General features: G+C 36.9%; 1 protein-coding gene and 1 long non-coding RNA gene across 2 annotated transcripts; both read left to right on the plus strand.

The window, feature by feature from the left end:
- The first annotated feature begins 1,305 nt into the window (after window positions 1–1,305).
- Window positions 1,306–4,464, plus strand: LOC125785690 (uncharacterized). Its single transcript, XR_007428014.1, has 3 exons — window positions 1,306–1,371; window positions 3,180–3,263; window positions 4,134–4,464. It is a non-coding gene; the product is annotated as an uncharacterized LOC125785690 (long non-coding RNA).
- Window positions 4,465–6,796: 2,332 nt separating this feature from the next.
- On the plus strand, window positions 6,797–11,562 carry LOC111189737 (GTPase IMAP family member 4-like). The gene is made up of 3 exons (XM_049469497.1): window positions 6,797–6,809; window positions 9,694–9,732; window positions 10,547–11,562. The coding sequence occupies exons 1-3, from the start codon at window positions 6,797–6,799 to the stop codon at window positions 11,560–11,562; spliced, it is 1,068 nt and encodes a 355-aa protein (XP_049325454.1).
- Window positions 11,563–26,414: the final 14,852 nt, after the last annotated feature.

A 26,414-nucleotide genomic window follows, 5' to 3' on the forward strand; every position in this document is an offset into this window, starting at 1 on the left:
ATTTCACTGGATGTAAAAGTGAAAGTAAATATTGCTGATTATCGTCTTCCTCAATACAGAACTAAAACTGATAGATCAGCAAAATCAACCAGAGAATGAGAACAACTCCACGTACACATCCCAGACACCTGCTGAAATATATACACTTAAATATACATTTACATATAAATAATAATGGGATAAAATAATAATAATACATTTTCACTGACTCATTATTTATGGCTTTGTTTTATCGATTATAAATATCTACCCCTAAACGTTTTCCTACATGTTTTACAAATTTACACATTTAACAAATTAAATTTGTGTTTTTAAGATATTTCTTGAAACTTTAAAAATCTGGTTAAATACAATAATTACATGATTGTGAGATGATTTTAATTGGAAACAGTGATTTTACCACAATTCGAATGATTTTAAATTGAAAGATTTTAGTAATTTTTTATGTTTAAATCTTTTAAATTCTTGTTAAAAAATGCTTAATTTGAAAAATCCTTACAGTGATTATAACATCATTTTAATTATTTTAAATTTAAAGATTTTAGTCCAATTTTTTTGGGCTTTCCAAATTAGTATAACTTATGTGGTGCTCACCAGTTGCATCAAAGGCTTCGTTTTTGAAACGCACTGTAAGAAATACAAAAATTATGAAAAAATAAAAACTAAAAAAACTATAGGACACGCAAATGTTTCTCAGTCCATGTTTTAACAATTCTTAAACATTCTATTGGTCCATTCATAATGGAAAACTAAATTAAATATGCAAAAATGGAGAAACAATAAATATTAAATTAAACTTCTAATTTAAAAAATGCTTACCTTGAAAAATCCCAACAGTGATTATAACATACTTTTATCTATTTTAAATTTAAATAGTTTAGCTTTTTTATGTTAAAATCCACCCCACATCCCACCTTTATGAGAGGAGAGAATATTTGAGGAACCCTGTTTTAGAGGCTTTTAGATAAAAAAAAATATTATTTTATACAGTATCTATAATGTGAGGAAAGTTCTGGAAGCTCTGGTGTTTGTTGTGAGTTTCTGTTGGAACATGTGAGGATTTGAGGAGAAGTATCTGATATTTTAGTATCATTTATCTGATTTTACTCCTGAGAATTTTATCTTCATGAGGAGGAAATAATCAGGAGAATCAGGATTCTCTGGAAGTTTCTCTGCTGTTTTTCTGTAGGTGAGGAGGATCTTTATCTCCAAAAACCCCTCAAACCCCCCCAAATCTTATATATCCAGCTTATATATATATAAATACAGGCAGGAGAGCAGCATCAGAACACAGCTCACCATCATCACCATCACCATCATCATCACCATCATCATCACTGACCAGCTGAACACAGCAGCTCAATCCATCAGGTATTTATGAGTTTTTAACCTTCGAATGAATTTAATTCTTTACAAATTTTAAGTTTAAACCAATTTAAACAGTAAAAAAATACTCTTAAAACTGAAGCAAAAACTATTTTAAAAATAATATGCTACAATGTAAGCCTGGATATGTTGAATTTACTTACTAAAAAAATGAGTATAAAAGTTAAGTAATGGGTAATAAAAACTTAAGTACGCATAACTTAGAACATCAAGTTATTACAACTAAAGGGGAAGTTGATTTAACTTTTTTATCTTAGTTATACTGTAAGAACAGATAAGTTGAGTTAACTTTTTTAAGGCAGCCGGTTTGCTCAATTATTTTAAGTAATGGGGAATGAAAACGTGAGTTAGCATTAATATAAATTAACACATCAAGTTATTACAACTAAAGGGGAAGTTGATTTATTTGTAAGGGAGCCCAGGGGGGGAATCACTACACACTGATGGTGAGTGTTAGTCAGAAACTGTTGGACACGCCCAGTATGCAAATAGATTGTGACAGAAGCCAATAGAAAAGAAGCTGTTAATGGCAACAGACTAAACTCTGATATTGTTATATATAAGTCGGTTCAACTCAAAGATCTCAGTTTGAATAGTACAGTTTATGTGCCCACAAATTCAGTTCAACTAACTCAAAATAGTTGATTATTGTTTAGAAATATCAAATTTATGTAAAACAGACTTAATTTATTTGAGTCCAAACAACGTATGGGTTACAGTGTAGAGAAGAACCACTTTTAGTTTAATTTTCTAAAAACCCAGATAAAATCAATGCACGTTTAGGGTTCCTCTACAATTTTAAATAGAAGAACATCTAAAAGTTCCTCAAGGAACTTACTTTTTTACTTATAATTTATACTTTTATCTATTTATCTACTTATAACAGTGTAGTAACATCTGTATAACATATAGATTCTAGTCAGAGATTGCCTTTAGTCAGTGTAAAATTCATCCGTCAAATTTTCTGCTTATTTGGGACTAAAAGCAAAATAGAACATTGGGGATGTACTTCACTCTTTATTTTTATTTGGTGTAGTGAAGAAGAAATTGTTTTTTTTTTGTTGTTGTTGTTTTTTGTCTGTATTTTCTAATTTTTATTTTCCACCCCTTGCATTTTGAATTTAAGATGGAAATTAAAAAATCTCTACTCAATTGTCTAATTTTTCATATTTGGCTCTTAAAACTAAGATGATCCTCACTTTGAATAATGAGTTATTTTTTAAAAATGTAAAAATCCACCCCTGAATGTTAACTTTTAATACATTTAATGAATAAAATGTCTTATTTCAAGATATATTTTTAAAATGCTAATGTCTTATTAATATGAAAAATCATTAAATTGATTTGGGCATGAATTTAAATTATTTTCAATTGGGTTTAGTAAAAAAGAAATGGGTTTTATATGTTTTTTTCCCCTTTTTTCTTATTATTTGTCAATTTCTACCCTGCACAATGGGAAACTTCAGGGAAAATAGAACAAATCTATATTTTATTCAGTTCTCAAATCTTAGATTCTAGATTGGATTACAACATAAGAAACAGAAAATCAATAAAAGACTGATTGCGCAAATCTTAATAAATAAAAAATAATAATTTATTTTTAAATATACCACAAGTTTTCACTATTTTTAGTCATTATGGTAATGAAGTTTAGTTTATAATTGCTTTAGAATTGTTCTATTGATGTTCTTATATCTTTATTTTCTACATGTATTTGACAATAACTTATTTTGATACTAACTTTGATACATAAACCCATTAAATTCTACATATTTAAACACTTTACTCTACAGGAGAAGATCAGGAGAGACCAGCACCACGATCCACAGAGCGAGTGATATCAGATCCACAGTTCAGGAGGAAAACTGCAAATTTCTGTAAGCAGAATCCAGAAGATTCTTACATTTCATTTAAGATTTACATGAATGTAGAACATATTTAACATAATACACTATTTAAATATATTTAAAAACTGCTGAATAATCCAGATTAAGACCAGCTTTTGCAGGTAGCTTGTGGTTTCAAATAAAAGGTTTAATCTGGTTAAAAGCTCAAACCAGAACAGCTTAAACAGCTTTTAGCCGGAAGAGTTTATGAACAGTTTATACCAGAGTGTTTATTATTGCAGTGTTTATGAGCATCACTAGAGGGCGCTCTTTAGCAAATGTTTTATGTCTTTTGAACCAAAACGAAAGTGAAAGTAAAATTTTAAACGTCAGTTTGAAGGCCTTTGTGTTCATGGTAGATATTTGTGGATTGTAATTTGATAATTACTTATTTTTTATGTCTAAAAAATGCGCTTAACACTGTAAATACATAAAACAGAAACATTTTCAGTTTTCAGCATTCCATTTTTTTTTTAAGTTTTTTCAAGTTAATTCAATGAAGTTTGATATTTAGAGCGGGTTAAGCTGTGATTTTAAGCTCTGTCTGTACATAAGCATTTTGTCATATTAATTATTACTACTATTTTGAGTTAGATGAACATTAGTTGTCATTTGATGGTTTAATTTTTGTATAATATTAGAGTTTAACTGTTTTAATTGGCAGCTGAACAGTGATATGCCCATTACTGCTTAGAAAAAACCTGAACTAAATAAGTAACTACATTAAAGTTGTAATTTTCAAATTTTTCTCATATTATTAAATGTTGTAAAAATATGTATTTGAGTTGATGCTGCTGCTATATGTTACAGGTTTAGTTCTTACCTTAATAAAATAATTAAAACTGTGTTTTTTCTCCACAGTATTCTAATAAAAATGGATTTTATAAAGAAAGTGAAGAAAGCAGCGTCGGACGTGGTGAACGTCACCAGTGGAACAGCGAAAGCGGCAAAGGTGATAGCGGAGGGTTCTGAGGAGATAACTGGAGTCGTTACTAAAGGTGTAGAAGATGCTGCGGGTTCTGTTAACAGGTTCTTTAAAAAAGCCCAGAAAACTGTGAAGAACCTGTAACTGCTGATCACAGGAAATCTTCAAAAAACAGATTTTATTTCTTCTTTTATATCTACATATTTGTGCTTTTAATATCATAATGTAACAAATGTAATGCTCAGTTTAAAGATGTGAATATTATTTTTTCAATTTATGTGATTGACTCTAAAGTGAATTAAATGATGTGTTGAATTGAGGATAATTGTTGTTATTTTTTTAAGTTTTTCTATTAAATATCTTATTCAGTTCACACAAGAGGGCATTTAAGCTTTTTAACTACACACTAATTATACAGCTCTGGAAAAAAAAAATAAGAGAACACTTTAAAAATGAAGAGTTTCTTTGATTTTACCAAATAAAAAGCCTCTGGAATATAATCAAGATGATCAAAAGCCATCAAACCAAACTGAACTGCTTGAATTTTTGCACCAGGAGTAAAGCAGCATAAAGTTATCCAAAAGCAGTGTGTAAGACTGGTGGAGGAGAACATAGCAGCAGAGCTTCTGAATATATATCTACACTGATGGGCATGGTGGTCTGTGTGTTCAGGTACATTTCTGGAGTATTGCTATCTTGGCAACAGAACAACATAAGACAGGTACGCCACTGACAGATTAAAACCCTGACAACAGTCATCAGTTGGACGTTCATTGTTAATTGGTAATGAATTGATGTTAAACCCAACATTCATCAACTTTACCACAAATTCTCAGATGTAATATTTGATCATTTTTCCCAATAAATGAATGACCTCATATAATCATTTTCTTTCATTTGTTTAACTGGGTTCTCTTTATCTACTATTAAGACTTGTTTTTTAAAAAAATTGATGATGTTTTAGCTCATGATGTCATATTCATGCAGAAATAGAAACAAATCTAAAGGTTTCACAAACTTTTAAGAACCACTGTAGAACAGTAAACTGCTTACTGTAGACTTGGAAACCGTGCACTGTGCGGCTTGATTTAGGGACTGTCAGTGTGTCTTTGCTATTGTAACGACGGAAAAAATTACACCTTGATTAGTTCGAAACACACAAAAATGCATGTACTAATTCCCTTAATTAATCATGGGTGTGATTAATTTTGGGCGTAACGTGAAATAAACCAATCAGAGCGTCTCTTGCTCATCATTCTCTTTAAGAGTAGAACCAGGTGAGCTCTGACTTTGGTGGATTGCTATTGTAACGGTGCAGCTACCTGGACGTGTTCAACAAACTCTTCTCAGCAGAGGAAACTGAGCTGCTGGTTGACGCTGTGAAGGAGCTCCAGCAGCTCATTTACGGGAACAGCAATGATACTTTATTTACTATTTAGTAGTTTCTGTTTATTGTTGATGTTAAAGTTGGGTTGCCGAGATAGCGATGAACGTCTGACTGTTGGCGTCTGTCTAGGTTGTATTCAGTCAGTGGAGCTCCTGTGTTTTCTGTTACCAAGAAAAACTCTAGAAATGTACCTGAACACACCTCATTTCCAGAACACCACGCCCATCAGTGTAGATATATTCAGAAGATCTGCTGCTGTTTAAACTATACAAGTGAAAGGAGTGAAAATATACTGTTGGTGGGGTGTAAGATAGCAATGAGTATCACGATGGACCTTGTGCAGGGTGTAAGATAGGGTCCATTGATAGGATCCATTGATAGGGTCCATTGTCACTTATGTTTTACTTGTATTGTAAAGACAGTTAGTTTATTTTATTGCAGAACTGTAAACAGTTCATGCTGATAAAAATCCCCTGCAGTCCTCCATCTGTGAATACTTTCATTTTCACACCTCTTCTTCACAGTCTACCTCAAAGTCACGTAGCACAGGTTCCTGTCTGTGTGTTCCTGACCAATCAGAGCCTGTGCTTTATTGGTTGTCCTTTTATGGAGGTTCTAAGGTGCATCTCAAGCTTAACCACAAGACCCTCTGTCTGTTACATTCATGTCAGCATTTCAGCAGTGACCTAAAAAGCACCTTTTAGCATGTTTACATCTTGTTTTTTATTTTTATTTACGTATAGTATATAAACAGTAAATATATTAAAGGATGAACACACAACATCAATTTCTAAGCAAAATGTAAAGATCTTAAAAAGGTGTTTAAAATGAAAAATAATCCTAAAAATATGATTCAGTTTGAATAATTTAAGGCAAACAAAAAAAAGCAGCTCATTCTGTAGTGTTTATGTGTATATATATGTCTGTGTGTGTGTGTACACTATAACACTATAGCTGTGTTTGAACTTGTGAAAAGGAAGTTTGAGGTTAGCTGAAGGGTCATAAAGTCATTTCTGACGTGTGAACCGATGGTGGTTTTGGAAACAGCTGTGCTCTGAGACTTTATATGAGGATGCTTTCTTCATATACATCCTTATATATCTCCATAAATCATTACTGCTCAGACATCTGAGAAAGATTTCAAACACAGGGTATTAACCCAGGCTGCAGCCACTCATCACTTTAATTAAGAAGAAGAAGAAGAAAAGGAAAATGAGTGCAGAAGGTGAGCATGATGGGTTTTTATTTTATATTTTATTTATTTTATATATGATATGACAGGTGTGTTCACAAGTTTTATATAAACAAAAGACATGAGGGGTTAAAATTATAGTTTTAAGTTTTAACATAATTTATGACATCAGTACAAAAAAGAATTGTTGTCACTTTAGCGCTGTGGAATCCAGCTGTTGCCCACTCCAAATAATATATATTAAACAAATAATAATTAATTTAATATAAAATGTGAAAGGTGTACGATAACACTTGTGTTATAAAGGTTTTAATAAGTACTAATTACTGATACTATTAAAAGCACTGACAGTGAATAATGCTGATGATCTGGTTTTGGTGGTACCTGTTGAGAGGTGGATATATTAGGAAGCAACTTAACAGTCACTTCTTAAAGTTCTTAAAAAAGGGCAAGCAAAATATATACAGAGGGGCCAAGTATGATTAATTATATATAAATGTAAATTTACAAATCCTACACAGTGAAATATATGGATTTATTAACAAAAAAAAAAAAAACTCTAAATCAAAATTGTCTGCTGAAAACTTAATCCAGAAAAAAAATACTCTATGCTGGGGGATTAGCTCAATAATTAGCACTTCTCCAGCATAGGGTGTGCTTGTCATGAGCTGGACTTTTAAGCAGAGTTTTAGGAATCAAAAGGAAAAAGTGTATGATCTAAATTTAAAACAGAAAAATATGTATTTAAAAAAATAAATAAATAAAAGTTACTAATTTATTATTTGTAGTTATTTGGAAATAATTTCCGTTTGGATTCTTTGATTCCTTGATTTTATTTTTGTGTTTTTTGTAAATTTTGCTCAAAGTCATGTAGCCCTGGTTCCTTTCTGTTTGTTCTTGACCAATCAGAGTCTGTGCATCTGTGCATAGCCTTTTATGGGGGTTCTAAGGTGCATCTCAAGCTTAACCACAAGACCCTCTGTCTGTTACATTCATGTCAGCATTTCAGCAGTAACTCGAAAAACACTCCTTTTAGCATGTTTACGTTTAAAGCTCACAGGTCTTATCATTTACTTCAATTACATGCTATTTTATATAAAAAAAATGTGGTGGTCCTTATTTACATACAGTACAGTGCAAAAGTTTTAGGCACCTAAGCAAATTACACTAATTCATTTAACTCAGCAATACGGGTGTTTTTACCTGAAAAAGCACCACATATAATTTGAACAGATGTAAATACACACACATACAGTAAAATAGTAAGAATAATTTCTCGTTTTTAACTAAGTATGTTATTTCCTGTGAGCTGAGCTGTAGAACAAAGTGTAGAGATTTCAGATTTCTCCTGATTTAACATCAGTAAGCTCTGATTTACCAAACCAGATGTTGATTAAAATAATGAGAACTAGAAATAACTCTATTAAACTCAGATGAGGAGGAGAGATTAGGAGATGTTTTAAGGAAAACAGGGCTGTAAAAGCTCTGCTTTTTGTAAAATTGCTGTTTGTATTTATTGTAATGCTGTAACGTGTTTTACTGAGCTAATAAACACTTACGGCACAGATAAGAAGATTTTTCCTTACTGAAATTCCCACAGGTTTCTAAAACATTTGCACAATACTGTATACAGTAAATTTAATAAAGGATGAACACATTTTGCTGCTAAAGAATGTTGTATATAACATCTCTAGTTTGCTTCTGCTTTTTGCTTCTATATGTATTTAGATGTTTTTTTACCTTTTGGCACAAAATTAACTCCATAAAGTATTTTTGTGAGGTATTATAATGTTAACAAACTAAATACACAGACAGCTTCTCTCTTGAGAATAAGTAATGATCAATATAAATCAGCATATAGTTTATGAAGTTAATTTCGTAACATCTGATGACTCCATCAACCTGGAGGAGTACACAGACTCAGTGACTGGCTACATCAGCAAGTGCATTGAGGATGTTACTGTCTCCAAAACCATCACATCCCGCCCCAACCAGAAGCCGTGGATGACTGCAGAGGTGCGTGTGCTGCTGAGATCCCGAGACAAGGCCTTTAAGTCAGGGGACAGGGCTGGCCTCCGAACAGCTAGAGCCAAGCTCTCCCGGGGGATCAGAGAGGCAAAGCGCACCTACACAAAGAAAATCCACGCCCACTTCCAGGACACTACTGACACTCGGCGCATGTGGCAGGGCATCCAGACCATCACCAACTACAAGTCACCCCCCCCCTGCTTGTAACAGTGATGCCTCCCTTCCAGATGCACTGAACTCCTTCTACGCAAGGTTCGAAGCACAGAACTACACGACAGCATGGAAGACTACACCTCCTCCAAACGATCAGGTACTGTGCCTGTCCTCAGCTGATGTGCGGAAAACTCTACTCAGAGTCAACCCACGGAAAGCCCCAGGACCAGACAGCATACCTGGCAGAGTGCTCAGAGGATGTGCAGAACAACTCACGGATGTTCTCACGGACACGTTCAACATTTCTCTGAGCAGTGTGGTCATACCAATGTGCTTCGCCATGAAATGCTTTAAGAGGCTGGTTATAAGGCAAATCAAAAACCAGCTCCCCTCCTCACTGGATCCTCTGCAGTTTGCGTATCATCCAAACAGATCAACAGACGATGCCATCTCAACTGCTCTCCACCTGGCTCTTACCCACCTGGACAACAAAGACTGCTACATTCAAATGCTGTTCATCAACTTCAAGCATTGTGGACGACCCCACCCACCCCTTACCTGGACTCTTCGCTCTAATGCTGTCCGGCAGAAGATACCCGGAGCATCCAAGCCTCCACTACCACTATCACAGCTTACTTCCTTTCTGAATATAATGTGAAGGAACTAAATGCTTTTTTATTTCATTTGTCTTTACTAGGAAATGTTTTTAAATAATCTTGATTTGGTTTCTTTGCAGGGCCCTCTGAAGAAAACAACAGTCCTGATAAGTCTTCTGGTGAGTAATCTTTCTTCTGATAAAAATATAATTAATCTTTAGATTCATCAGTGATCATAAATAGTATCAGAATCAGGCTTTATTCGCCAATTATGCTCATTCATACAAGGAATTTGTGTTTGGTTACAGTAGTTCAAAGTGCACAGTAACACATGACAACATTACAAATTGACAGGTACCCCATCTAGATACACACACACACCTGTAAACTTACATGTGCACAATAGTATATATAATAAAGTGCTGGGTGCAGCAGCAAAGGACATAGTGCAGAGTAAATAGGCATATAAACAGAAGGACAGAAAAATCACTGATGAATTCAGGTGTTTTGAGACATCAAGATAAATAAAAGTGCAGTACTTTTAGGTAGACAGAAAACAGCATGCACTCCTGTTTACATTGATCAGTTTTGCCTCTGAATAGAAAGTTTGCACCTCACAACAAAATATATGTTTCAGACATTTAAACATGGTGTTGATGTAAGGAAACAGATCAATAACATTCTAATTACCAAAATACTAATACATTTCTTTATCCGAGTCCAAGTAGCAGGTAACCATAGACTACATGGACAACACTTTTTTTTTCTTTCAATATTCTGCCTTTTGTATAACATAACGCATAATTAAAAATATATTAAAAAAACATTTTCATTCCAATAATTTTCAGTGATGTTCTCAGAATTTTGGACCCCACTCAAAATTCATAAATGGACACATAATCAACAAGTGTTTTATATAAGTTTTTTTTAACTGTTTAAAATGTTAACATTTTCTGAGGGTGTAGAAGCTATAAGATTTTTGTTGGTTCACAGACTCTGATATAAGGATTATCCTGGTGGGTAAAACTGGAGCAGGGAAGAGTGCAACAGGAAACACTATCCTGGGTGAAAAGAAATTCTTTCAAGAAGGAGCTTCACCCGAATCAATTACAAAAGAATGTGCATCTGATTTTACACATATTGGAGGCAGAAAAATCTGTGTGATTGATACACCAGGACTGTTTGGCTCATCAGATCAAAACATCGAGGAAAAACTAATCAAGGACTGTGTCCGCCTGTCCCTTCCTGGTCCTCATGCATTCCTGGTGGTGATTAAAGTGGGGAGATTCACAAAAGAGGAGAAGAATGCAGTGGAGTGGATCTGTGAAAACTTTGGAGAATATGCTTCTCTCTACACCATCATTCTGTTCACACACACTGATCAGCTGAATGGCAAACCTTTAAAGACCTATGTACAGGAAAGCAAAGAGCTTTTGAGGTTTATTGAACGATATGGTAATAGATATCTTGGCTTTAACAATGCTCAACCAGACAACGATCAGGTCAGAAAGATGCTGAAGAAGATAGATGAGATGGTGGAGAGGAAAGAAGAAAAATGTTACACTAATGAGATGTTTCGAAAAGCACAACATGAGATCATTCAGAGGGAAAAAGAGGAAAAGAGGCGTGAAGAGGAGGAAAAGAAGCGTGAAGAGGAGGAAAAGAGGCGTAAAGAGGAGGAAAAGAGGCATGAAGAGGAGGAAAAGAGCCGTAAAGAGGAGGAAAAGAGGCGTAAAGAGGAGAAGAAAAGGCATGCAGAGGAGAAGAGGCGTCAAAAAAAGGAAAAAGTAGAGAAGAGAAAAGAGGTTGCACTGGGAGCAGCAACAGCAGCAGGAGTTGGAGGAGTTTTGGCAGGTGGAGTAGCTCTTGGAGTCACAGGTTTTCTAGTGCTGCCTGCATTGGGAATTACAGCTGGAGGAGCACTTGCTGTGGGAACAGGGGCAAAGCTGGCTTATGGTAAATATAAGAGCAAGAAAAGGAACAATCAATTAAGGAATCAGAATAATTGATACTGTAATCTTTTGACCTAGTTGTATACAGTGAGTACGAAAAAGTATTCAGACCCCTAAGCAAACAAAAAAACAACAGAAATGTAGAAATGTTTGCAAATTTATTAAAAAAGATAAAGGTCATAAGTATTCAGACCCTTTGCTCAATATTAAGTATAATCTCCCTTTTGATCTGTACAGCCAGAGTCTTTTTAGGAATGATGCAAAAAGTTTTCACACCTGAATTTGGGGATCCGCCGCCATTTGTCCTCAAAGAGCCGTTTTCAGGTTTCTCCAGAGATGCTCAGTTGGGTTTAGGTCAGGGCTCTGAATGGAGCAGTCGAGAATGGTCACAGAGTTTTTCTGAAGCCACTCTGTTGTTATGTTAGCTGTGTGTTTAGGATCATCGTCTTGTTGGAAGGTGAAACTTTTGCCCACTCTGAGGTCCAGAAAAGTTTTTTTTTCAGGATATCTCTGCACTTGGCCGCATTCATCTTTCCTTCAATTTTAACCAGTCTTCCTGTCCCTGCAGCTAAAACACAGCCATAGCATGATGCTGCCACCACCATGTTTCACTGTTGGAGTCGTATTAGGCAGGTGATTAGCAATTAGGAACCTTGAGTGCTACAGATATTCTTTTGCAACCATGACCAGATCTGTGCCTTGCCACAATTCTAACTCTGTGCGGAGTGTACATTAATGAGAAATAAATGGAACATTTTTGATTTTAGCAAATGGCTTCAAAGAAACAAAGAGAGAGAAAAATTTAAAGGGGTCTAAATACTTTCCGTACCTACTGTCCCAATGTCGTGCTAGGTTTTGTCCTCCACAAATCCATGAGTTATTATTTTTTTAAAGAGAATAGAAAGAGATAATGGGAGGTGTGTTCCTAATACTGTGTATTTTCTGTGCAACTATATTTACCAATCCACAACATCCACAACACAGAGCATGGATGTCTTTAACATCAGTGTCAATTAAATAAATTAGCCATTAAATTTGCTGTTATTTTGACACAAAACAACAGATAAACTTTTGATTGATGTGCTGACATTTTTTTGCCATTATAGGGACAAAGGCATTAAATTGGTTAAAGTGACTAAAGTAAAAGATCAAAAATATATCAACCAGGAGCTCTTTTTAAAGCATGCAAATAAATTCAGCATTTTTAGTTTTTATATATTTCAAAATCTTTTAAAACTTGAGAAGGCTGATGTCTAGATTCTTCTCCCCTCAAATACAGCAGCTTTTATTTTTTACTTTCAGTTTCTATGTAATACTTTACCTGCTTATGCAATCAATGTCACCCTCTAGTGTAAACAGCTGTGAATACACACTGTTTCTGTTGAAGAAATTTTTTAAGAAGGTTAGTCTGTCACATTGCATAAAAAAGCATAGAATAAAACACTGTCTGAATTTATACTCATAAAAAGAATTAAAGATAAGGTTAAATCACTCTACAAATTACAAATCAGAACAACTTTTTTATTTTCTGTGGATCAGGCTCTACAGGACACAAACAGAAAAATTTCTATACATTTTACATTATTATATTATATATGTTATTATAAATTTACTGATATTGATTTATTGCGAAAAATCTTCTATAATCCACTTCAGTTAAAAACAAAAAACTTTACTTTCTGAGTTTGTATATTTTAGGTATGAGGGACTTTAAGGGTAATTTAATGTTGATCAATAGAAATTGTACTATTTAGTGTTTGCATTGCATTTTTTTATCAAAACTGTTGAACTTTTTTAAATCAAATTTTCAGCTTTGCATTCTAATAAAAGTACATTATGTCATGTAGTTGTGCTTATTGTGGAGGTTCTTGCAGTTTTTTTTCTCTTTGTACCAGTTTAATCATTGAGGTAACATTAAAGTAGGCTTTAAGCAACATTTTACATTGTGGTTCTCTTATTAACACAATATACTGTGTAATATTATAAATATTTTAGAATCCATGAGAAATTCCTTAGTACTGGGCTCTGAGTGGTCCAGCGGTCTAAAGTGCTGCCACTATGATCGGGAGATCACTGGGTCGAATCCCGGTCATGCAGCTTGCCATCAGCCAGAGCCCTGAGAGAGCACAATTGACCTTGCTCTCTCTCTGGGTGGGTACAGTACAGTAGATGGAGCTCTTTCCCCTCATCACTCCTAGGGTGATGTGGATCAGCACACGTGCATGAATAGGTGCTGTAAATATTGGCAGAAATAATGAGATAAATCAATGTGTAACCTGTTTATTTCACTTTCTATTTTTATTCCAGAGCCCTGCTGCAATCTTTTGTGGTATTAGCTTAGTTTAAATGTTATAATTTTCAGAATTGTCTTTGTAAATGTAATTTTACACGGAATTATTCAGATTTTGTGAATTTATAACTAAATCCTCTATTTTAAATAGCTGAAAAAATAGAAATTGGCTTTATTGGAATGTTTGGCTTGTTTTTCCTATATGTGTTCCCTTTGTGAACAAATAGAAACATGCAGAGAATGTTCTCTGGTTACATAACTAGCTAACAAATATGTCTGAACCCATATATCTATTAATTTGACTGAATGTACTTTTACTTTCCCTTCCCAAAACACACTTTCTGTTTTTATCTCAGGACCTTGGTACTGTGTTTTGTAGTAGTAGCTTGGTTTTATTAATGCATCTTTTTGCAATTTAAAACCTAAATTTAAACAGAAAAGAGTTATTTAAAGTGATTTATTATCCAAAAGCAAGCATATATTGGTCCATTGGCTTGATACTGTAAGTTCAGCTCTAGTTTGCTTCTACTGGTTTAATCTCAGACCACCCATATAATAGTTATGCAGATTTTAAATGTTTTACCAAACTTTTATTGCAGAAAATTTACTAGGACAATCAATACAAACAACTAATAAAAAAAGCAATAACATTATAAACAAATTTATAAAAGATAACAAAAGTATGAAAAGTGCATTTTGTTTTATTATATAATTCTTATATTTGTATATGTTTAGGCTGAGTAGACTTACCTGTAGTATTTTTATATTAGATTTACTCTCTTTACACAGATTCACTGCAGAAGCAACTCTGTTTGAAAACCATTACAAACAGGGATTTAGTTTTTAGGAACATCATATGATGCAATTGTGTATTTTATAAAGAAACCCAACGTTGGAGGTAACAAAACATGACTTAACATAAAGCAAAAAAGTTTGCACACATATTTTCATGGGGTACCTCCATTTGTATTCAGTTCAACTAAACGTTTATAACAGGAGCAACCACAAAACTCCCTAGTGCCTAAGATGGGCTATAAGCCTTTGTAACATTCTGAATCAGATATGTCTGAAACAGAAATACAGCCATCACAGAACAAAAATTGTCGTATTAGCTTGGTAAATGTAGATATTGTATTTACTTTTACTATTTGAATAGTGTATGATTTTCTCATAAAATATTACTGAGCTGAGACAATAACATGGCATAGAACAGAAATGCACAACAGAGCATAAACATTGTTGTAGTGCCATCTTGTGGACATTTCACAGCATGAACATTACAGGGTTGTTGATATAGTTGGTTATTTGTGAAGGTTGAACTGTTCTTGTAGCAGTGCATAAAAGTAGATACTGGGTGTTATGCTTAAAAATAATTTTGTTTTTTGTTTCTGAGTCTCATAGTGGTACGATTGTACAAAATATATATCACACACCCACAGAAAATGCACCCTCACCATAAACTTCAGAAAATGTACACTCAAGGCTATTCTATTATAGGGACACAGGAATTGAATTCAAGTCAAAACCCAGCATAGAGGGGTTCAGAGAAAAAGGAGAATGGAGATCAGTTGTGGTACAGTTGTGATAAACAGTGTACCTGTTGCCTGAGCAGATCAGACTCCAGGACTTGTCATTCCATCCAAAATCACAGTCTCCATCCTCTTCTTACCTGGTTTTATAAGTCTATATAAGCTATAGCAGCTCTCCTCCCACTCCACTCAGCCATCGTCCAGTCAGACTCTCTCTACTCATCACCTGCAACAAGCTATCAAACCTCTCCTTGATGACTGAGTTAACTATAGGTTTAACAGGGTTGATGTTAGGGGACAAATATGGGACAAAATGTGGTGTCAAATATTGAAATATTTAGTAAAACATGTGCATTAACCGCCATTGGGTTCAATTGTTTATTCCACACCAGAGCAGTTTGCTGCTTCCACAGAGCAATGGGTAAATCATTGTTTCCACGGCCATAACTACACCTCATCTTGGTTCATCTTTGATAATGTGACAAGCAGAACCCTGGCAGAAAACATGTGACATAGCTGTGTCTTTATCATTCCTCCTTAAACTGTCAGAAACACTGACCTGAGAATCCGCAGTTTACACTTTGAACTCTTCAGTCCACCAGGGAACAGCTTAACACTTGAATCTTGCAAATCTTTGTTTCTAAGGTTCAGATGTTTCATTTTTTTACAGTCAGAGTTTTCCAGTAACATGACAAACAAATTGAACAGAACTTAAAATGCTGAAGATTTGGTAACAGTTTGAAATATTTTATTATGAAAAAATTCTAACTAGTTTTGACTAAATGCAGCTGAATTTTAAGGTAAATGTAAAAAAAGTGCTATCATATTTATTCATGGGGTCCTATTTTAGAGATCTATAGTGCATTGATTAAGTGTGCATCGCACACATACACACAAATCAGAACACTAATATCCTTTTTTTAATTAATAGCTGTCTGGCTCACACAAACCTACACATATAACAACCTAAACTATGTATTTCAATATCCAAAATGCAAAAAAAAAAACATATATGTGAATTATTTATGTCCATGAATATTTAATTTTACTACTCAGTGCAGCTCCAACACTTCACCACATTTCCATGTGTCAGTGTTTTCTTTATTTAACTTAGCTTAGTTGAGCTTTTTAGTAGTTTTTGAAAACATATTGATTGATTTATATATACATTATCTATTATCTAGACACTATACAACTATGTAAACCATATTTACAGTTTAAAGTAACACATGGATATTTGATTTAAATGTCCTAACAATTTCTTAAATGGTCATTGTAAGACCAGACCGTTAATCCAGTTGCATGCTTTGAAATGCAAAATTTGTGTGGGTGGTTATAGGTCAGATCCAATTTCTCAAGGTGTGAGGGGTTTGAACTTAGAGATAAAGCCAGAGAAGATCAGAGGACAATAACTGATACTGTGTATTTTAGGTGCAACTACATCTACAAAAACATCACAGCTAAACCTGTATCAACCTGGTTGAACTCTCAGAAAGTCTGACCCAAGAAGCTGCAGTTTACAATGTGAACTCTTCAGTCCACCAGAGAGCAGCTTAACTCTGAATTCAAACAGCTAACTTGAATCTCGCAAATCATTGTAATTGAGGTCCAGATATTTCAGAGAAGAGTTTTCCAGTAAAATTGATTTGCTAAGACCTTAGAAATACTTTGGAATATTTGGTTGGAGATTAGGATGTATTTATTTGACATTAAGCTAAATGTTAACTAAATGCAGATGCATTTTAATGTAAATGTAAAAGAGTGCTCACTTATATATCACCCTGTAACTCATTATTGTACAAGAAAATAATCATTTCAGAACAACACAGAAGCATTATGTCTTCCAGACTATAGAGAATTTAGGGTTGAGTATCACAAAATAGTTACGTTCTTTGTTTACTGTATTTATTGTAAACTGTTTCAGCAAGACAAACACCAGAGCTGACCAATGAGCAGGAGAGATCCCTTCAAGATGGAGACGGAACGTCTAATTTCAGCTTAGCTATATTTCTATCTTCTGCGCTAGAGATTGATCATTCAGTTAATTCAAACATTGGAACATGTTGACGGATTTCTCTTGAGAGATTTTCACCTGTATTTGACTGTTTCTCCATTGCTGTGAGCGCTCCTGTCTGCCTGTGTCAGAATGCTTTGTAGACTCCAGTGAAAGACCCAGAGGAAAACGAAGGAAAAAGTCCAAGCGTCCGTTTTTGCTCTGTACTGCTTTGCCCACTGCACCTTTGAGGAGGTCAGTCATTGTTGTTTTGCTGTTAAGATCAGTGAACAGAGAAATGGACATAAAGCAGCAAGGGACTCCTGAACACTCAGATGTAAAAAGCTAAAAACCCTCCCTATCTGTAGTCCATAGTACTAAATTACTATTCCAGATGGTTCAGAGTTTCAGACAAATTACAGGGAGTTGAGGCAGGCTATCATCACCCATTAAACAATAGAAGAAGAAAAAGAAGAGGTGTTGTGCCTGGCATGCCATGCAGCAGTATGGGTACAGCAGATTACATTGCTGGTGATTCTGTATCTACTGTAACTGTAGATTAATTACAGAGCAGTAGATTAATTACAGAGCAGTACAGGTACAACAGATTACAGTGCTGGTGATTCTGTTTCTACTGTAACTGTAGATTAATTACAGAGCAGTACGGGTACAACAGATTACAGTGCTGGTGATTCTGTATCTACTGTAACTGTAGATTAATTACAGCGCCGACGCGAGTGGCTGCCTGTTCCAGTAGCTCCGTCTCTTTGTGTGTTTTTCTGAGTTTTTTTACGTTTTTTTATCGTCTCTGTGCTACTACACACGTCTAGTGTGCATCTTATTTATATCCTAAGGATATTTTTGGTGTAAATATGCGGGGCAGCGAGGAATACCGTGTTTATTCCCGGGAAGAACTGCTAGCCCTCCGACCCGCGGGACGTGGGGGCATTGTCCACACAATACCGGATGATCTGAGAAGGAGGTACCGAGGTTGCAGGGCCGGCGCTATGCTAAAGGCTAAGCTAAAGGCTAAGAAGTCGGAGCAGCGCTGGAGGTACAAACCCTCAGTTCCGTCGGTGGTTATGGGGAATGTTAACTCACTGACCAACAAAACCGACGAGCTAGCCTGTCTGGTGAAGAATCAGAAGCTCTACAGGGAGTGTAGCATGCTGTGTTTCACCGAGACCTGGCTCACCCCCGACACGCCGGATGCTAACGTGCAGCTACCCGGCTTTTCTTCAGTGAGGGCGGATCGGGACCCGGTGCTTTGCGGGAAGCGGAAAGGTGGAGGAATCGCGCTGTTTATTAACAACAGATGGTGCAACCCTGGACATGTGTACGTGAAGGAGGTGATCTGCTGTCGGGATATTGAACTGTTAGCGGTGAGTCTCCGACCTTATTACATGACGCGGGAGCTCTCTCACGCGATCCTCGTGTGTGTTTACATCCAGCCGAGAGCGGACGTGCAGGCGGCGTGTGACGTCATCCACTCCACCCTCGCAGCGCTGCAGACACAGCACCCTGACGCCTTCTATGTGATCACTGGTGACTTTAATCACGTAACGCTGGACTCTACCCTGCCTGCCTTTTTCCAGTTTGTGGACTGTCCCACCAGGAAAAACAGGACCATAGACTTGCTGTATGCTAATGTGAAGGATGCATACAGGGCTATTCCACTACCACCGCTGGGGAAATCAGATCACAATCTGGTGTTCCTGCAGCCTCAGTACAAACCACTGGTACTGAGGCAGCCCACTACCACACGCTCATTCAGAGTCTGGTCTCCTGAAGCAGAAGAAGCCCTAAGGGACTGCTATGACACCACTGACTGGAGCGTGCTGCTGCACCCACATGGTGAGGACATTGAGGGGGTGACTCACTGTGTTAAGGACTACTTGAATTTCTGTATGGATGTTGCTGTTCCCACAAAGACTGTACGCTGCTTTCCAAACAACAAACCCTGGATTACCAGCTCCGTCAAGGACCTCCTCAACCAAAAGAAGAGGGCGTTCAAAGACGGAAACTTGGTAGAGCTGAAGCGCGTACAGGGGGAACTCAAGGTACGTCTTAAAGAGGCCAAGGAGTCTTACAGGAAGAAGGTGGAAAGAAAGCTGCAAGACAACAACATGAAGGAAGTCTGGGGTGCAATGAAAACCATCACTGGGTGCAAGAACAACAACGGCAACCCAGTAGACGGCGGTGTGGACAGAGCAAACCAGTTCAACAACTTTTACAACAGGTTTGACTGTCCTGCTGCCCCCTCCTCCTACCCTCCTGCAGCATCACCAACATCTTCTCCATCTCTACCATCATCACCACCATCTCCATCACCTTCAACTCCAACTCCACCATCTTCATCACCACCACCATTACCCTCACCTACATCTTCATCAACATCATCACCGTCATCATCATCACCACCACCACCACCACCCTCACCTCCTCCATCATCATCTTCATCACCATCAGCACAATCACCCTCACCTCCACCATCTTCATCAGCACCATCATCACCCTCACCTCCACCATCTTCATCATCACCACCATCAACACTATCAACTGGCAGACAAATCATCTCCTCCAGTCCACCAACCTTTACTGCTGACCAGGTCAGGAGACAGCTGAGGAGACTTCACCCCAGGAAGGCAGCTGGCCCGGACAGAGTGTGCCCCGGAATGCTCAAGGCTTGTGCTGTTCAACTGGGTGAGCCCCTCCAACATGTTTTTAACCTGAGTCTGCGTATAGGGAGAGTTCCTGCCACGTGGAAGACAACCTGTCTCATTCCTGTTCCCAAGAAGGCACACCCGAAGGAGCTGAATGACTACAGGCCTGTTGCTTTGACATCTCATGTGATGAAGACCATGGAGCGACTGCTGCTGGACCAACTCAGACCTCAGGTCCACCATGCTGAGGACCCACTGCAGTTTGCGTACCGGGAAAAGGTGGGAGTGGAAGATGCCATCCTCTATCTCCTGCACAGAGCTCACTCTCATCTGGACAAGGGGGGAGGTGCTGTGAGGGTCATGTTCTTCGACTTCTCCAGTGCCTTCAACACCATCCAGCCCCTACTACTGAGAGACAAGCTGATGGAGATGGAGGTGGATATGCACCTGGTCACCTGGATCACTGACTACCTTACTGGGAGACCACAACATGTCAGGATCAGGGACTGCTCCTCTGATACAGCACCACAGGGGACTGTTCTCTCTCCAGTCCTGTTCACACTGTACACATCAGACTTCAAATACCACTCAGAGTCATGCCACATGCAGAAGTTCTCTGACGACACTGCAATTGTGGGGTGTGTGCGTAATGATGATGAGAGGGAGTACAGAAGCCTGGTTGAGGAATTTGTGATGTGGTGCAAGATGAACCATCTGCAGCTGAACATCTCCAAAACCAAGGAGATGTGCATAGACTTCAGGAGGTCCAGGCCCTCTGCTCAGCGGCCAATCTCCATCGAGGGGGTCGACGTGGAGGTGGTCAAATCCTACAAATACCTTGGTGTGCACCTGGACGACAGGCTGGACTGGTCAGTGAACACTGACTCCCTCTACAGGAAGGCTCAGAGCAGACTGTACTTCCTCAGAAGGCTCAGGGCTTTCAACATCTGCCAGAAACTCCTCCTGATGTTCTACCAGTCTGTGGTAGCCAGCATCCTCTTTTACACTGTTGTGTGTTGGGGAGGCAGCATCAGCAAGAGGGATGCTGGACGACTGGACAGGCTGGTGAGGAAAGCTGGTTCTGTGCTGGGATTAGAGCTGGAGTCCTTAACACCACTGGCAGAGAGGAGAGCCCTCAGTAAGCTGCTGAACATCATGGACAATGTTCACCACCCTCTGTACAGCACCATCACCAGGCAGAGGAGCTCATTCAGCGGCAGACTGCTGTCCCAGTCCTGCTCCACAGACAGACTCCGAAAGTCTTTTGTTCCTCAGGCCATAAGACTGTTCAACTCCTCTCAGCACAGCAAACTAAAGACTCTGTGAAACTTTTTCATTCCGGCCACTCTGGCCACACCATGGACACACCCCCAGCTATGGACACACTCTCAGACTTGCTGATGCCTAGAACACTTTTTATAGTTCTACCATATTTTGCACTAGTAGTTCATTCACTAGTTAATTCATCTACTGTTTACGTATCTTTTGCACGGTTTACGTATCTTTTGCACTGCTTAATTTAATTTAAATTATTATATAACTGTGTATTTGCACTTTCTGTTTGGCTGACATCAGTTATCCTCACATTATGCACATCAACTGGTGTTCACTGTCTATTGTGTTCAACTGCACTACCTCCATTCTCCATCTCCATTACACACACACACACACGAAGACTGTACATTTACACTGTATATTCTATTTCTTATTTGATTGTATTTATATGTATCTTTATATTTTATATTTTATCTTTTTTAACTTTGTGTATTGTGTAACCTGCTGCTGGATGCCAAGAATTTCCCCCCGGGGATCAATAAAGTATCTATCTATCTATCTATCTATCTATCTATCTATCTATCTATCTATCTATCTATCTATCTATCTATCTATCTATCTATCTATCTATCTATCTATCTATCTATCTATCAGAGCAGTACGGGTACAACAGATTACAGTGCTGGTGATTCTGTATCTACTGTTACTGTAGATTAATTACAGAGCAGTATGGGTACAACAGATTACAGTGCTGGTGATTCTGTATCTACTGTTACTGTAGATTAATTACAGAGCAGTATGGGTACAACAGATTACAGTGCTGGTGATACTGTATCTACTGTAACTGTAGATTAATTAGCGAGCAGTATGGGTACAACAGATTACGGTACTGGTGATTCTGTATCTACTGTAACTGTTGATTAATTACAGAGAAGTACGGGTACAACAGATTACGGTGCTGGTGATTCTGTATCTAACTGTAGATTGTAACTGTAGATTCATTACAGAGCAGTACGGGTACAACAGATTACGGTGCTGGTGATTCTGTATCTACTGTAACTGTAGATTAATTACAGAGCAGTATGGGTACAACAGATTACAGTGCTGGTGATTCTGTATCTACTGTAACTGTAGATTAATTACAGAGCAGTATGGGTACAACAGATTACAGTGCTGGTGATACTGTATCTACTGTAACTGTAGATTAATTAGCGAGCAGTATGGGTACAACAGATTACAGTGCTGATGATTCTGTATCTACTGTAACTGTAGATTAATTACAGAGCAGTATGGGTACAACAGATTACGGTACTGGTGATTCTGTATCTACTGTAACTGTTGATTAATTACAGAGCAGTATGGGTACAACAGATTACGGTGCTGGTGATTCTGTATCTAACTGTAGATTGTAACTGTAGATTAATTACAGAGCAGTATGGGTACCTCAGATTTCGGTGCTGGTGATTCTGTGTCTACTGTAACTGTAGATTAATTACAGAGCAGTACGGGTACAACAGATTACAGTGCTGGTGATTCTGTATCTACTGTAACTGTAGATTAATTACAGAGCAGTACGGGTACAACAGATTACAGTGCTGGTGATTCTGTATCTACTGTTACTGTAGATTAATTACAGAGCAGTATGGGTACAACAGATTACAGTGCTGGTGATACTGTATCTACTGTAACTGTAGATTAATTAGCCAGCAGTATGGGTACAACAGATTACAGTGCTGGTGATTCTGTATCTACTGCAACTGTAGATTAATTACAGAGCAGTATGGGTACAACAGATTACGGTACTGGTGATTCTGTATCTACTGTAACTGTTGATTAATTACAGAGCAGTATGGGTACCTCAGATTTCGGTGCTGGTGATTCTGTATCTACTGTAACTGTAGATTAATTATAGAGCAGTATGGGTACGACAGATTACGGTACTGGTGATTCTGTATCTACTGTAACTGTTGATTAATTACAGTGCAGTACGGGTACAACAGATTACAGTGCTGGTGATTCTGTATCTACTGTAACTGTAGATTAATTATAGAGCAGTATGGGTACGACAGATTACGGTGCTGGTGATTCTGTATCTACTGTAACTGTAGATTAATTACAGAGCAGTATGGGTACAACAGATTACGGTGCTGGTGATTTTGTATCTACTGTAACTGTAGATTAATTAAAGAGCAGTATGGGTACAACAGATTACAGTGCTGGTGATTCTGTATCTACTGTAACTGTAGATTAATTACAGAGCAGTATGGGTACAACAGATTACGGTGCTGGAGATTCTGTATCTACTGTAACTGTAGATTAATTACAGAGCAGTATTTGTACCTCAGATTTCGGTGCTGGTGATTCTGTATCTATTGTAGCTGGGAGGCAAAATAAGGCACAACTCCTGAAAAGGCAATGCACATAATTAATCCATAGGTGGTGATGAGAGGATGTAGTAAAGTTGTTTAGTGTGCTCGGTCACTAAACTGCAGTGAGAAACCAAAACTAACAGGGCTAAATACAGAACATAATACAGACGTTCAGGTGAAAACACCGTAGTCAGTTATAGAAGAACAGTTTATTACAATTTGTTCTGATTTACAGCTGGCATTTAAACCTTTTCAACTCTTTCTGCATGTTGTTTTGCAGGAAATGCGTCACTGCATACTTAAAAGCTCTTCAACATGCAGCTGCTCACTAACCAGTGCCCACAATTTCCTGTAACCCAGTTTACTGCTCAAAACTGTTTGCCACTGTTTGATCACCCTCTTTCAGAGATGGATCCTGTGCATGATAGTGGATTGATCTGTCTCTCACAACATTAATGCATTCCATGTACTAGTTTTGGGTTTGAAATTCACCTTCTTACCTTGGCAGATCTATATTCAGAGTTAGCTAGCTCATTCATTCAATTGTTTTTCACTTTTAACCCTTCTAATTTTCTTGCTATTGAAATTGTAATAAAACATTGTATTGTTTTTTTGCATCAAAGAAATGTCTAATTGAATAAAATCATATGTTTATTTAAAGTAAATTTGAATATATATATATATATATATATATATATATATATATATATATATATATATATATATATGTATACAAAAATATATTGGATATACAACACATACAATATCATAAAGCATTGTAGGAGTGTCTATCTCACTTCCTCCTTATCACAAGAGCGAGGGGACAATGTCTGTAGCAGCATCTGAGCATTCAGGTAAGGTTTTATAAATGATTTAATACATTATTTTTTTATGTAACACTTTGAAGCTCTTATTATTTTAAAACAGAAGCAATAATCTTATTCATAATTTTAATTTTACTAAAGACTGACTGAACTTGTGATTTTGACAAATATTTATCTTTCCAATTTTATATATCTTTTTATCTTTGAACTTTGTATTTTACTTTTAAATGCAACGAAGAAAAGCACATTTTGCAAATATATAGAAACATTTAAAAAATGTAATTTTTCTTGCATAATTATGTTGCAAACAATCCTTTACTAAACTCTTTTTTAAACTCATTATGCTTCCAACTAAGAATATATGTTCATTAAGGAGCACCTTTTTGAGAAATTGCAGAGAAAATGTAATAATTGTAAAAAACAAAAATCTGCAAATCAGCGTAAATCACTGTACTAAATTACAATTATTTCATATCAGTGAAATCTATTTGGCTTGTATCCAAAACTCTTTTCTCACGGTACAAAAATGTTATTTGTCGGGCTATAGATCTTGAGAGCATGGTTGCTAAGTAACCACTGCCCACAGTTTCCTGTAACCCTGCATTTGATGCTGACTGTACAGACTGTTAACAGTTTACAATGGCAAATAAGTTTATTGCAAGACTGGCAAGACTTTAAAACATTAATGAGTTTATATGATTGTCTACTTGAGATTTGATAGATTTTTTTGCAGTGTATTATTGTAAAGAACATTGTATGAACGTCTAAGGTGTTTGGGGTGAACACAACTGCTGTCTGCCACCGGATGTCTTAACTACACTGACACACATCTTCTTGATACACTATCATATATGCACACTCATCACACTTTTCTGTTTCTTTTCTTTTCCTTCAACATTTACTAATATGTTTGTCTACTGTATCATTCCATTTTTTGGCCCAATGCCACCCTTTTTCTGTCCCATACATCAAACCTTTCCTTCTCTTTTACCATCCCACCCTTTTCCCTACATACATCCCATCGTTTTTTACTTTACCTGTCCACCCTTGTCCCCAGAATATCCAACCCTTTCCCACCCTTTCCCACAGTTTCCATCCCTCCCTTACCATCCCACCCTTTCCCACAGTTACCATCCCACCCTTTCCCACAGTTACCATCCCACCCTTTCCCACCCTTAACATCCCACCCTTTTCCTACCCTTTCCCACCCTTACCACCCCACCCTTTCCCACCCTTACCACCCTTTCCCACCCTTACCACCCCACCCTTAGCAACACCCCACCCTAGAGCTGGGCGATATGGAAAAAAATCTTATCACGATATAGTTTTCCATATCAGTCGATATCGATATGTATCACGATATAAATCAAATCACGTAAAAGACGGATTAAAAACAAATTAATCCACAGCAAAAATTTTCCACGGCAGAAAAAAAAACTTGGGCTATTAGCTCAATATTAAATATTTCGTTTGTTTAGAAATTATTTTATATTCTTAAACCATGTTAAATTATATTAGATTAGTAGGGCAGGCCCGAATAGCGTTTTTTGAGCTCAGAATATTCGGCACTGATTGGCAGCGAATATTCGTTTTTAAAAAGACGGATTAAAAACTGATTAAAGTAAAACAAAAAATGCAACTCACGGCCCCTTTAATTCACCAAAAACTTTTCCAGGACCCGGCCTGAAAAAAATATATTTCCCACCTTTTCCTCAGCTGGGTCGGGCTCAAGAAAATGATATGTGATGGGCTGTTTTTTTTTGTTTGTTTCAAGGATTCAAGGAGATTTTATTGTCATTCGCATCTTATGTGGTACATGAGGTGGAACGAAATTGTGATCTCACGATCCAGTTTACAGTTTGTTTAAGCACTTAGGCTTTTGTACTGCTGCAGTGCAATATTTCGATTTAATATTTTGAAATTCGTTAGATTTTATTTCTTTTAGCATTTTGAACTTAGATAATTT

The sequence above is a fragment of the Astyanax mexicanus genome, chromosome 21 (genome assembly GCF_023375975.1).
Source record: "Astyanax mexicanus isolate ESR-SI-001 chromosome 21, AstMex3_surface, whole genome shotgun sequence".
NCBI lineage: Eukaryota > Metazoa > Chordata > Actinopteri > Characiformes > Acestrorhamphidae > Astyanax > Astyanax mexicanus.